Below are 14,341 nucleotides of genomic sequence, written 5' to 3'. Positions count from 1 at the left end.
AATGTGAATGGCACAAAAAAGATAGAGATGGATTGATTAATACTGCTGCCAAATTTTTTTAAACAGCCGCCGAAGGCGGAAAATGTTAAGTAAAAAGGTAAAGTTAGCCAAGCAGCCGCCATAGGTGGCTGCTTGCATAAAAAGCGAATGGCGTAAGAAGACGAACCAGCTGGTCGCCGCAGGCGGCTAGTAAATAATAATACAAACGTTACATTTTCAAAATTTTATTTTGTGTAGTTAGGCTTTCATTTTTTCGGGTGGTCAAAAAATATGTATGAGGAGGGTCTCCACGGAAACGTCAGCTGCAGGCCGCATGTCGTTATAATCGGGTCCTACATAGCATCATGATGATTCTAATAAATTAATTTATGGTTTCGGAAGTATCATTTCATTATATTTTTTTTTATTACTCTTCCAGTGTTATTGACGCCATAAGTTTCCATTTTCATCCTCAAGATCTTTCCGACAAAAAAGACGTAAGTACTTTATGTTTTCAATATTAAAATGCCAAGATTAAACAGAATAATACTCTTAGAGTCCCCTAACTACTTTTCTCTCTCAACTTGGATGGGAGAGAAGATCTAGAAAAATAACAGCTTGATAAAATACATTTCTAAAAATTTTTGGAACGTTAAACTCTTCAATTGGATTTTTTTAAAGACATATTTTTGCCAGTATATTTGTCAATCTATAAGTAGTATTTGTTAGTATATTAATATAACAGGTGTTAATTGTTGTTTGCATGATACCTTTACCAGGGATGCCCAATCTCCATCCCCCAACAGCGATGGCAACCCACTTCCCCATCATTGCAGATACAACTCCAAAACGTCCACTAAAAAGACCTTCAAAGCACCCCCTAAAAACGTAATCTAGTCTGTGCTATTACCCCCCTGCTAGTGGGCTGGGCACCCCCGCCTTTAGTATTAAATATGAGCGGCAAACTCAATTTGACGATGAAGAGGAAACTAAGGCATACTTTTCATGGGGTTCTTCAAAAATTGGTTTGCTTTAGTTGGAGAAAATTACATCTTTGGCAACTTTTCGCGAATTACGATCTTATTTTTCTTACAAAACCGTCGATAAGTTTTCACAGTGTATACAGTTTTGTCTTGTTTTGTTCAAAACCTGTTAAAAGCAATTTGCTGCTATTTCTATAATTTTCTAGCCACCAGTTAAAATCTTCTGGACTACCAATAATACTAAATGAACAAAAATATCAAGGGCACCGGAGTGTAATGTCGTTTTACCAAACTCTAAATGTCAACGAGTTTTATTTCTTATCAGTGGTGTAATTAACCACGTTATCAACAACCTTTTTCCATCTAGTGAGCAAAATATTAGTCCCATATCAATAAGATATCAATTGGTTTTTGATCAAAATATCTGGAGATAGCATTGTGGATATCAGCCAAATTTTCAAGGTTGTTTTTTTTTTTTTTTTGTTACAGTGACCGGAATAAGTAAATTAATTTTCAAAAAAAAACTGGCTGGTGCAATGCCGGACAAGTGTATTGCAGTGATTGTCAACAGAAAATGCAGTTTTTAAGCATGAAAATGTAAGACTACACTCTTAAAAACGAAATCTGGCAAAAATTAATTAACTGCGGTGGGTCCATCCACTATACTCATCCGACATCGCACCATCTAATTTCCATCTATTCCTATCGTTTTGAGCCAAAAAACGTCCAAAAATTGCATACATAAAAAATGCCACCTCCAGACGCTTTGAGCCAAAACTACTGACTTATCAATTCGGAACTAAAAATTTGCATTAAAATGGCAAAAGGTAAATAACGAGGATATTTACATCATTGATGAAAAGTAAAACTTGTTTAAAAAAATATTTCTTTGAAAAAAAAAAAAAGAAACGATATTACTTTCCGGTTCCCTAAATGTAATAAAACATTTAAACAAAAATCCGATGAAATTTTTGATAACACATGCATAAAAAGTGACCAATGTGAATGTAGAAAAAATAATTTTAAATAAAGTCATAGCGTTAGAATATTTTCTTAAAGATGGACAACTCTTATTTTGAACATCAACTCGTTCGAAATGAAGATAATAAATATTTTAATGTTATTTTTCTTCTAGAAATCTCAATGGCTAACAGATGCAATAACTCAAATGAATATTCTATCTAACAGAACTCTGATGGCATTATCATTGCTTCCATCGCATGAAACGACGCTACAGAAAGATGTTGTAGCGTTCAAGGTAAGTAACTTCAACACTAGGAACAAAAAAATTAATTAACCTACCAGCCCCAAGAATCATCACTCATCAGCTTATTTTACCTGCCTCTTTGCACTTTTATAAAATGATATTTTCCTACAAGCCTCCTCTTAGAAAATTGGATACGTTTTTTGATCTGAATCCGTAAGTGGATCGTAAAAAAACTAAATACTTGTGAACAATTGATAAAGGTATACAGTACCGGTCAAAAAAGTGAGTAATAAAAAAAAAATACTCATAAACAATTGATAAAAATTTACAGTACCGGTTAGAACAATGGCTTTTTTTTTCTTTTTCTACTTTTAACACACACTTTCTTTAAAAAAAAACTTGGTAAAATTCGTAAAAAACTATTTTAAACTTTCGAGTCGAAGTTGGCTAACAATTTCGCGTTTGATGCTTTCCATAAATTATGTGACGCTTTGAGGGGGGCGGGTTAAGTTGTGAAAGTTTGTGACAAGGGGGAGGAAGGAGGTAATAAGAAAAAAAGTGTCATCATGAATTTTTAAATATGTTAATGAAAAATAAACATGCGACAAAGGGAGAGGGAAGGAGAGAAGTGTGTCACTTTGTGAGAAAAGAGGGAGGGGGGGAGGTCAAAAATGTTTTTAAAAAAAAGTGACATGATTTATGAAAAGTCCCTTTTTGAACGTATGGCAAACATAACTACAAGTGGCTACAGTAATAATTTACAAAATTTTGAGGGGAAAAAAATTAAATCTCACGACATTTAGGGTGATATCTTTTTTTCTCAGTTTTATTTTAACACGTTTATATTTACGCGTTTTGCTTAATTAAACGTCGTTTATTTTTGCTGTTAATGGATTCTTAGCCGTGGCATTCTAATTTGATCATTTTGTGTAATATCCTCTTCAATCTCAAATGTGAGCAGAAATATATCTTGAGATATGTATTGCTCACTTCTATTTTATTTATTAACACAATCATCAGTTTTATTGGTGGTCCGTTTCAAGATTGTGGCGCTCTTGATTATGACTGGCGATCTAACTTCTGATCAGCCAAAGTAGAAATATTCCTCCATTCAGTAAGGAAAGGTAGAATAGTCCAGGAGAGTTGCCTAAATAGTAAAAGAAATTGCAATATAAGTTTAGGAGGAAATGTATAGCATCTTTTTGACACCAAATTTGTTTTTAAACTAAAAATCCTCCCCTTTACCCAGACAAAAGTTAGCACCACTACTCTGAGTTAGAGGAAGTCAGAAAGGGAGATGGTAGGCAATTATCTACGCTATACCGCTAGCGCTAATTAACTATCACTTTCTTCCCCGAAGTAGTTTGCATTTGAACTTAATTTACAACTTGTGAATTTTATGCAGTTTAAATTTATAACGTATTATTTTAGAACTTATAAGAATAAGATTTGAATTTTATCGTCTAGTTAAGTTTCATACAGACTATATCAGATGTACGGATCCAAACCGCAATCTGCCATTGATTCCTTGTCTACATCTATGAAATTTTAAAATTTTCGTTACGGTCAAACGTAAATATTCGGTTCCAGGCCAAGAGGCTCAATTCAGCAAAGAAGCCAAAGCCCCCGAATACTAAATAGCAACGGACCCTTCATTGCATCTTTAGAATTCAGTTTAGTATATTACTTACAATACTTAGCTAATGATACTTAGATTGAAAGCATTTTAAATAATGAACTTTTATCGGTTCAATTTTTAAATAAAATTTTGCTAAAATAACATATTGAAACACAATTTAATTCTTTGAAATATACTGTTTCAGAAATGTTCAACGAATCTTTTTGAAGATGACACTCAACAAAAATCCAATGAAAGTTCATTTGAAAAGAGTTCTGAGTTTGTAGAACTTTTAGATTACATAGAAAACCAAGTAAGTGCAATTCTTTTCTATTTATTCAAAGCAATAATAAGCAATTAAATAGATCTTTCGGGTTTTAATTTGTTTTTAACAAGCTTAAAATTTGTTCGATTGAATAATTTATGGCAACAAACAAATAAAACTCCAAAATTCCTTCGACACAAGACTTGTTTTAATAATTTCGTGTACAACTGTTTCTGATAAAAACTTCTAAAAGTTTAACAAGGAGTTTTATTCCTTAAAATCTTCATCACTGAAATGTTAAAGTCAATGAATGGTGTTAAAAAATCGATAATGAAGATCAATGAAATGTGGTTGTTCGACGCAATGAGGTTCAACAGACGCCAGAAACTCATTACCTGGAACTAGTTAAACAATATTTAATCAGCGAATTTAACTTTATTTAGGATTAACGGAGTAGCAAAATACACTCAAAAGTCATTACATTATGACCACTCTGCTAATAACATGTAGGATCATCTTTAGCCCTCAAAACTGCTAGCACCCGCCGAGGCATTGATTCTAAAAGGTGCTGATAGGTAGTCTGAGGTATCTGGTACTATAATCGCTCACCAACTGGTCCTGCAATTCCCTCACAATTACGAGGGGGTAGCAGAGCAGCACAAATTTGGTTTTCCAAGTAGGACCATGCTACTAGTTTGTTTCGCACTTTTCTCTTCCTTAAGAGGTTTTCCATCTCCAGCTCAGTCACTTTCCTATGCCGGGCTGTTGAGTGCTAATAAGCACGAAACTACAGTCCTCGGCTGGAAATGACTGAGCTGGCGGTGTATTTCACGCATAGATGCTCTATTGGATTAATGTCATGTGAGTTTAGGGACCAAGGCATGACTTGAAAGTCACTGGAATGTTCCTCGAACCAATCCACGACGATTTGACCCTTATGAAGTGGTGCATTATCCTATTGGTTAACACCATCGCCCGCAAAAAAAACTGTTGCCATGAATGGGTGAACCTGGTCTGCAACTATGTTCAAGTAGCTCACAGACGTCAAGGATTGTTCTACGGGGATTGTGTGACCTAATGTGCTCCATGAAAACATTGCCCACACCATAATAACCCCGCTACCGGCTTGTATCCGTCCAACTGTTCATCAGGAAGCGAGGGATTCCTTTGGAAATCGGCGTATTCTCACACGCCTGTCGAGGTGATGAACCAAAAAAACGTAATTCGTCGGACCATGCAACCTTCTTCCATTCCTCTAGTGTAAAATTCCGATGTTTCTTGGCCCATTGTAGCCGTATCTGGAGATGACGTTTCGTCAGTGCAGGAACATGCTTCGGCCTCCAGCTGCGTAGGCCCATACGCAGCAATGTACGCTGCACAGTGTGTTGAGAAACACTCTGAATCACCTCTGTTGTAGCTAGTGGTGATTTCAGCTGTTGTAGCTCTTCGGTCACGGCGAACAATGCGTAGCAATCTCCGCTCTCCTCTGGAATCAATGCGCCGTGGACGACACACTATTGGCTGGCGACTTGCAGTTTCACCATCCCTGCACCATTTTTGATACGTGCTCACAACAACTGCACGTGAGCAGGCCACTATACGCGCCGTTTCTGAAATTGATGTTCCCAGTCGCCGAGTCATAACGATTTGACCTTTATCGAAGTCTGATAAATCAGCTGCTTTTCTCATTATGTTGCTAATTGCACTATGTTTAAAAAGACAATGCATATCCGCTTTATAAACTCTAAAATCAGCCGCGCACGCGCAGTGGTTCTGCTCTTGGGCGAGCCCATTGTTATAGATAGAGGATGGTCATAATGTAATGGCTCTTCGGTGTATAATGGTAGTGATATAAAGCTGGATATAATCAAGTCTTCAGAGAAGTGATTTCTTATTCAATTACAAATTTTGGAGTTTGAATAGCTTGAGACATAAATAAACAAAGATATTAAGTTTATTTTATTGAATAATATAAATAACTATTGGAACTATTTCACTCTTTTAAAAGATTTCTGCTTCCCTTACAGACTCGAGAATTAAACAAAGAAGATGTTGCAGGAATTGACTTATGGGTAATAAACGAAGATGACAGCAACAATCTCTGCCAGAAAGGTCCATTCCCCTTGTTAGAACAGATTTCTGAAGTTATAAATCCGAATCAATCTCCCTTTGAGGCTTTTGCGGACCTCGACATTATTCTCTCCACTAGTGAGTCGGAAATATCGGATGAAATACAAGTCCTTCACGAACTCAATTCCCAACCTGAAGAAATAGAACAATATGGTTGCGAAAGAGTAGGTTTCTTCAGACATCCAACAGACTGCAAAAAGTTTTACCAATGTGCAGAATACCGCTCGTCGAAGAACTCAAAAATAAACCAGTACGCCGTTTTTGTTTACAAATGTCCCAGGGGGCTGGTTTATGATGAGCTACTTGGCTCGTGTACTTGGCCTTCTTGGTCAGATCCATGTCCAGGATCTGATGAACTGCTACCAGTACCTCCAAAAACATTCACTTGCAAAATGGCAGGTTTTCATGCTGATCCAGAAGACTGCAGATGGTTTTATTATTGTTCCGATCTTGGTGATGGACAGTTGGAAGCATTTGAATTTCAATGTCCGTCGCATGTTCTCGGTTTTGATGAAGTGAATATGCTTTGCAACTGGAAGTGGATGGTTCCAACTTGTGGTAGTTCAGGTGGAAAGGACAAATCTATTGATTACGATCTTCCAGATCATGAATTAAAGCTCACGTATAATACTCAATTGACAGAATTGCACAATGCGAATAAAGTTTCAAATGACGGAAAGAACTATTCAATAGCTACAAACATAAAAACTGACAATGAAAGAAACGACTTGTATAAACTTATTTATCAAACGCCTGCTCGTAGTCACCAAGAAAATATAAATAAAACTGCGATTGATCACCTTTATGTAAAAGCTCATCACTCAGATAGTGACATAAATTCAACATTTACACTAGCAAATAAAATAAAAAGGGAATCAGAGATACGAGAAAAAGTTGCTCCTACATTGAATAAAAGAGAGCCATTATCGGAAGCAAAAGCTCAAATCAGCAATGAGCCCCAAAGTCAAATCGAAAAAAAGCATGGAACAGCATTTTGGCACAGGTCATTTATTAATAAAGATTCTGACAGGAATTACAATGGGTGGACAAGAGTTCAACGTCCTCATAATAACAATTTAAATGCTCGACAAGTAGAAATAGCATCACAAAACAGTTCCTTGGAACGAATTCCATCACCTCTTAAAATTAATAGGGAAGTATCAGAGATTGTACCGAATACAGGGGCTTCACAAAGTCAAGAAAAGAGTGGAAAAGGATCGGTTTGGAGAATTATAGTTGAAAAAGAACCAATATCAACAAGAGGATTTTACCATCGCTCAGAAATCGAAAATTTGAGAAACAGAAATATACATTTTCATGACACAGTTAAGAATGTTCTAACTGTAAATGGAGTACTCCCAAATTCTAATAAAAATAGTTTACCAACTAATCAAAATAGCAGTTCTTCACACAGAGCTGATCCAAGGGTTGTTTTGCCTCAACACCACCAAGTGGTAGATTCCAAAGTTAGCGAAAGAACTCCATTTACTAACATCAGGTGTTTAAAGCTTGTGAATGAAAATGGCGGCAGAGAAGTAGGACGTTATAGTGAAATACACAAAAATGGCGATTTCGGTTGCGTAAGTGAAATAGCATTAACTGTTCAAATGGGAAATTCCAAAGATGCTGACAAATATGTTTTAAAAGATGAACAACTAAACAAATCAGAAGAAGACTCAATAGATCAGTCAAGAGGTCATCAACCGATATTTTCCCCGTGGGATGAACCAGCAGATAATACTAGAAGAATCGGAAATCTAAATCGTGATCTACCAAATGATACAAAGTTCAAACAAGCAAGTGGAGATCAAATACATACGTCAGGTCGATCAATATCATTTGAAGACAAAAAAATCGCGTTGAATTTGCCGTTTTCTGTCCCACACTTTCTCAACAATACAAATACCAAAGAGAAATTGAAGAAAGAAAATGAGTTTGTAAAGGGACCAATCTATCCTACTGAACATTTTGCTGCGCCATTAGTTTCAAACAGAGGAAAAATTGAAGAAGAAAGCCTGGTTACTCAAAAGAATGACGACAGAAAAGATGAAACAAATTCAACTGATAGCACAGCAAGAGAAAGAGAAACTAGCGACAGTCACACAGATGCAGACAGAGCAAAGGATCGAAATTCGTCACCAAGTCCAACCACGAATGAATCCTCAACTGAAGAATCAAAAGGTGAGAAAATGATGCCAATTCATTTTTACCCTCAAGGTGTACTTATTAACGTAGATTTATCCCATTTGAATGAAATACCACCATTAATTTTAATAGAAGTGGACAGAATGCTTAAAACATATATGTCTAGCGGTGACATTAATATAAATCTTCTAAAAAAGCGTCTCAATGCAACAACGGAAGGTATGAAAGACCCTCAACATACAACTCAAGAAAACGAGATGAAAGATATTACCAACATGATTCATCTCATTGGAAATATGCTGAGTACCTCAACTGAAGAACCCCATAGCACAGCAGCAAATAATACAGACATTAATGATTTCAGCACTACAGTCAGAACAGAAGGCAATGTTCATGTAAAAGAAATAGAATATGAAAATGTTACAGAACCAAATCAAGACAACAAAACCGATATAAGTCATACCACTGATTCTGAGGAAGAAATCAAGAAAAAGAAATTAGCAAATGAGAAAATAGTAAGAAACGAGCAAGAAGAACTGAAAGCTCCATTTGCAAGGCGACGTTTGTACAGGAAGTACAAATATCCAAGTATTAGAGAACAAATTCGGAAACAGAACTTGCACAGATATGATCTTAACAACAACCATTACTTTCCCACAGTAATTAAGGCATACAATCTACCGAAAGTTCCAGCAGTTTCAAATAGGCACAGGTATCCTTCAATTGCAGAGCAACTCCGGAGGCAAATGATTGAAATAACTAGCAATGAAAGACCAAGTAATTTAGAAAATTTAACTATTGAAGATGAGCCAAACACTGGAAGGACTGAGCTATCTGATGATAAGGACCTACAATTTGGAGATAGAATAAAAATTATTAACCCTGAAATCTCAAACCAAATACATAATCATCCTAATCTGCCAGAATCACAACCAGATTCAAATTTTGGCCAATTAGGAAATACTGCAAATTTTCCAAAGATACAAGCAGGCAAAGTTTTCAGAACAGCTAACGAAAACATCGATTTCGATGACGAAATTGATGATAACTACCAAAGCAGTCCTGCCAGAAAGCCAATCATTAATTCAATCCCTCAATCTCAAGTGCCAAGGTCAAATTTATTTTATACGTTACCAATATTGCCTTCGAATAATGTACATGAACCTCGCGCAAATACCTACCGCGGAAGATACAGTGCAGAAAGTTCTCTACCACAGGAAGAAAATGTTGTTCGTTATAGAGATAATTTATCAAATTTTGGTAGACAGCAAATACAACACAACGAGCAGCCAGCTAAAAGGAGAAGAAAGTTGCGGATTTTGGTGAAAAAAAGAGTAGACCCCAACACTTTGGACAATACAGATACAACTTACCCACATTCAAGACACACGGAAAGACATTTACCACCAACACGATTGCCAAATAACTTGCTAAAAGTTCTAAAAAGAAAACTGAAGCAGCGAATGAACATCGATTCCGAAAATGATGTTGCCCTACAAATACAATTCCAAGACTACGTGTGGAACGTACCCTTTGTGAATAATCAAACAGACACTGCTTTCTCTTCAACAGCTTGTACCAGACCAGGATTGTTCCAGCACCCAACTGATTGTAATATGTTTTATGAATGCTTCTGGGACCGATGGTTACAGAAATTTACTTTGCATGTGTTTTCTTGTCCAGTGAGATTGATATATGATGACAGTGTCAGGGGCTGCAGTCATCCAAGCATTCAATCCTATTGTACAGATGGTGCTAGAAAATGAGCTTTAACCAACATAAGGGGAAAACTGTTGGGGATCTATGACAAATCTTGGCATTGGGTGCATAAAATGGTAGACTCTAGCTAGGAATAACGTTCAAGAGCTTTTATTTTTAGTCGGTTTTATTTATCAGCAATAAAAAGAGCTCACCACAATTTTTTTTCTGAAAAATAAGAGCTTGTACCCGTTTTGGAAGAAATAGAAAATTTAGAAATGTGATAAGCTGTTTTAGAATAAATTACAACACAAATAAACGATTAAGTTCAAATTTTAAGCTTTTTTAAGCATGAAAAAAAAATTACGGGGAGACAATTAGCGTTAAAAAATAATGCACTGAAATTTATTAGATCTTATCATTTATTCAGTCTAACAGAGGGAGAAAGGCAGGCACTAACTGTATAAGGTTTTTTAACCGAAAACTAATATATTTTACGGAAAAAAAAAGATATTTTAGACTTTATTTGATTAAAAATTATCAGCTTCCAAATACAAATCTGCAACAAGATAATTTTACAATTTTTATTACTTACCAAAAAAAAATTTTTGTGATGTTGTGCCAGTATGCTTTTAAGTTTTTGACATGCAACAAATTACACATGAATTTATTAACTGTCACAACAATTTAACTAGGTTTATGTCTAAACTAATAATATGAATGATAATTTTGATTTTATCAAAAGTGTAAGCACATTATCTACCATTCATAAGCTATGCTCATTCAAAATTAAACTTATTATCAAATTACAACTATTTCTATTTGAAAAAACTAGGGTTACAACATTATTATTTTCTTTTTCCCAAAGACTAAGAAATCAACTTCAGGTTTACTATCCCCTCACTCTTCAATGAATTTAAAACAAAATTACATGGGAAAAAAAAGCAAAAATATTCAGTTCAGTCAATATTTGTGTTGAATTATTCCTGGCTACTTGTCTACCATAAAGATATAACTATAATAAATAATTCAAAAGGTTGAAGTTGGTTGAGTATTACAGGGGTAAATGTCTTTCATGTTTAATTGTGTTTCATGTTTCTTGAAATAACTATAAATAAAGATTGGTCGAGTCATCAGTTTTTAAACTTTTGTTTTTTGATTCTGTAATCAAACTTGCAGTACAAATTAATAAAGGAAAAACGAACGCCCTCAAAAATAACCCTTGAAAAATTGAATGTTTTGTAGTAAATTCGGCATGGATAATGCTTTTTAAGGTAAGAAAAGGGATTTCAGCTTCACATAAATTGAGGCTTAGATTCCTCAAGTTATAAAACACTTCTTCTAAACAAGAACCATATTCTTATTCCAGTAAACTCTCGATTATCCCCGTAATTGAGTTGCACAAGCGCCATGGATTAACCGCAAAAAGATTAAAACGAGGGACTAAGAAAAATTGGGACATTTTTACCCAATTCTTATCCCAATTTTTCTTAATCCCCTATTTTAGCCTTTTTGCGGTTAATCCGTGGCGCTTGTGCCACACGAGATGCTTTGCATTTTTACTCAACAGAACTTAACATTAATAAAGAACAAGTGTGTGTACAATGAAAAAATATCAATAAATAACTAAATAAATAAAACAAAAACAACTGAGATTAAATTTACAATTTTTCGATCAAAAAAAAAAAGGCATTGTTGTTTCCTTTTTGCTATGAAAATATGTGTTCCTGATTGTTAAATGACTCGCGGATGATCGGGAGTTTACTGTAAAATGAAAAATAAACAATTAAATGATTTGAAGATGAAAAAGCATTAAAACAATTTGATCTTAAGCCAGATAAACTATGAGAGACAGCTACACCTTAAAAACTTTAGATAGAGCATACAAATGGTATTTTAGCTTAGAAAATTAAATTTACTTATCATGGAATAACATGTATCCTATAGCTGTAGCTCAGTGGTGTCCAACCTTTTTTTTTTTTTCCTCACAAGAGCTGCATCTCACATTAAAATGATTCTAGTGGAACAAGACACATATAAAATTGCAAAATATTTAGAATTTTTCTAAATCTGGAAAATGTAGAAAAGTTAAGAGAATTACAAACCAAGAATTGTTGTTTTCATTACTTCATTTTTTATTTCATTATTTTCTATCTGTTTTCTAAAAACCATTTTCTGGCTATTTAGCTCTGAATTTGTGACATTATGAATAATCATAGTCAATTTCTAAATTTGAGAAATACAATTGGCCACACAAGCTAGCTTTGCAGACAACAGGTTGGGTACCACTGTTGTAGCTTATTCATATTGAATGAATCTTGCAGATAATTTGATTTAATTAATTTTTAAAGGGAAAAATAATATCAATGTTGCAATATTGCCTGCAAATTTGCTGATTAAGGAAATTTTAGGGAGGCTACAGTGACCTCCCATTGGAGCAGCCCTGGCAGTGCTTTCACCTTTTTCTCATCATTTACAGTTGTGTTCTGAATTCCTTTGAGATGGTCATCATTAGATCTAGTGCTCTAATTTTTAGAAATAAATCAAGGGTTTATGCCCATTGGATTCCCATCAAAGGCATTTCCTCTTTAACAAACCCCCCACCAAACAGTTTTGTTCTTTAGCTTCCACCACTAGCTTCCTACAATGTGCTCCGTCTTCCCCTATTCCTAAACCCCATTGCAGAAAGGAAAGAAGTTATATGCTTGACTTGTCTATGTATCTGTAGCATAAAGCTAACTTGATTGAGAGTATTCTTAGCTAGGTCCATCTTTCTTTGATTTTAATTACTAGAGATATTTATTAAAGACTGAATTAGCATTTTTTGTAATTTTGGTAAGTGAAAGCTCACACACACATTTAAAATATTAGTACCAATTAACAGAAAAATTCTTCCTGCATCTGAGGAAATTTGTTTGGAACATGCAAATCACATAGAACTAGAATTAGATAGCCATTTTTTAAACTAAATGTTGAATTCAATTTCTAAGCCTTTATGTACGGAATTGGTAATGATTTCATCGTTGTCTGACAAAGAGAGAAAGCTCAATGATTTAAAATGTTTTATCTGTTAACCAAAGGAGGATCCAGAACTTTTTCAAACATGGGAGAGACTGATTTTTATTACTTACCTTTTACTATGTTTCTAATTCAAACATGCATGAGGACTCCCATGGCATTTTTATTAAAAATAAATGAAATATACATAGTTGTGGGGGCAGGGAGGAGGTGATCGAACCTATTCCGTTCTTTTTACATCACCAAAGGTTTTTTTTAGAACTTCAATTTCGAAAAAAAAAAAAAAAAAAAAAACCTGGGAATGTTCCAAAAGTCTAAAACTACCAAAAGTCCACTGAAATTGCGTCTTTGCAACTTTAATATCGAAAACTTATTGGAGAAATGTTTTTGAACCTCGTTCCTTCTCCTAATATAATGAGATGGTTTACAATTACGTCTTCAAGACTTCAATTTTGAAAAACATCCAGAGGTGGACCTCCTAAACCTTTCCCTCTTCTAACATCACCCAAAAGCCATCTAAAATTGCATTTTTGAAACTTTTAATTTTGAAAAACTTCCGAGAGAGAGTTAAAAACCCTGTTCCTTCTCCTAATTACATTTTTTTAAAACTTAAATTCTGAAACATTGCTGGTGGAGAATCCCTCAAGGGAGAGGCATTCACCCTCCATTGTCTCCCCCTTGTTTCCATACTCGTTATTAACAAATAAAATATATATGTAATTGATTTGAGTATACAAAAGCTAGGTTTTTAAAAGGATTTTCAATTGTCCCTCTTGATTCAAATTTGTGACTCGCAGAACTTAGTAGTTGTACCATGTTATCTAGGAAAAAAAATTAAGTATATTTAAGTTTTGTACGTTTTCTGACCCCTGAGATTCCGTTTGATATAGGATCAGCCTCTGAGTTATGGTTTTTAAAACTTTTTAACTTCATATTACTATTTTTTACATAGTCCTGACAGCACTTTTCATTTCAAGAAATAAAAACAATAAACTCACAAGCAAGAATATTACTCTAATAAGTCACAGAGTAGAAGCATACAGAAGAAAAATCGTTACATAATTCTTTGAATTTTTTGCTTAATATTCCAAATGAGAATTAATATTATTAAAATATACATAATTTGTTCACATTTAGATAATCAAATAGTATTTAAAGCATATAATGCAATATTATTTTTGAAATATCAGTTTGATTCAGTTGAATCCTAGACTCATTAATATATTTCTCAAGAAACAGGGATAACTTGATAAAAATTTTCATAATTTTTAAAAAAATTTTATTTTATACTAATTACA

General features: G+C 34.4%; 1 protein-coding gene across 1 annotated transcript; it reads left to right on the top strand.

Annotated features, from left to right (window-relative positions):
* Positions 1-8,301: 8,301 nt before the first annotated feature.
* LOC129227747 (uncharacterized) lies at positions 8,302-11,155 on the top strand. Its single transcript, XM_054862352.1, has one exon. The coding sequence runs from the start codon at positions 8,372-8,374 to the stop codon at positions 10,091-10,093; it is 1,722 nt and encodes a 573-aa protein (XP_054718327.1). The 5' UTR covers positions 8,302-8,371; the 3' UTR covers positions 10,094-11,155.
* The last annotated feature ends 3,186 nt before the right edge of the window (positions 11,156-14,341 follow it).

This window comes from Uloborus diversus, chromosome 8, assembly GCF_026930045.1.
Source record: "Uloborus diversus isolate 005 chromosome 8, Udiv.v.3.1, whole genome shotgun sequence".
NCBI classification, from domain to species: domain Eukaryota; kingdom Metazoa; phylum Arthropoda; class Arachnida; order Araneae; family Uloboridae; genus Uloborus; species Uloborus diversus.
The sequence above is the reverse complement of the archived record's forward strand: the minus strand, read 5'-3'. Positions and strand labels throughout refer to the sequence as shown.

Coding starts and splice junctions, on each gene's coding strand:
- LOC129227747 (XM_054862352.1), top strand. CDS start 8,372: ATGATGCCAATTCATTTTTACCCTCAAGGTGTACTTATTAACGTAGAT.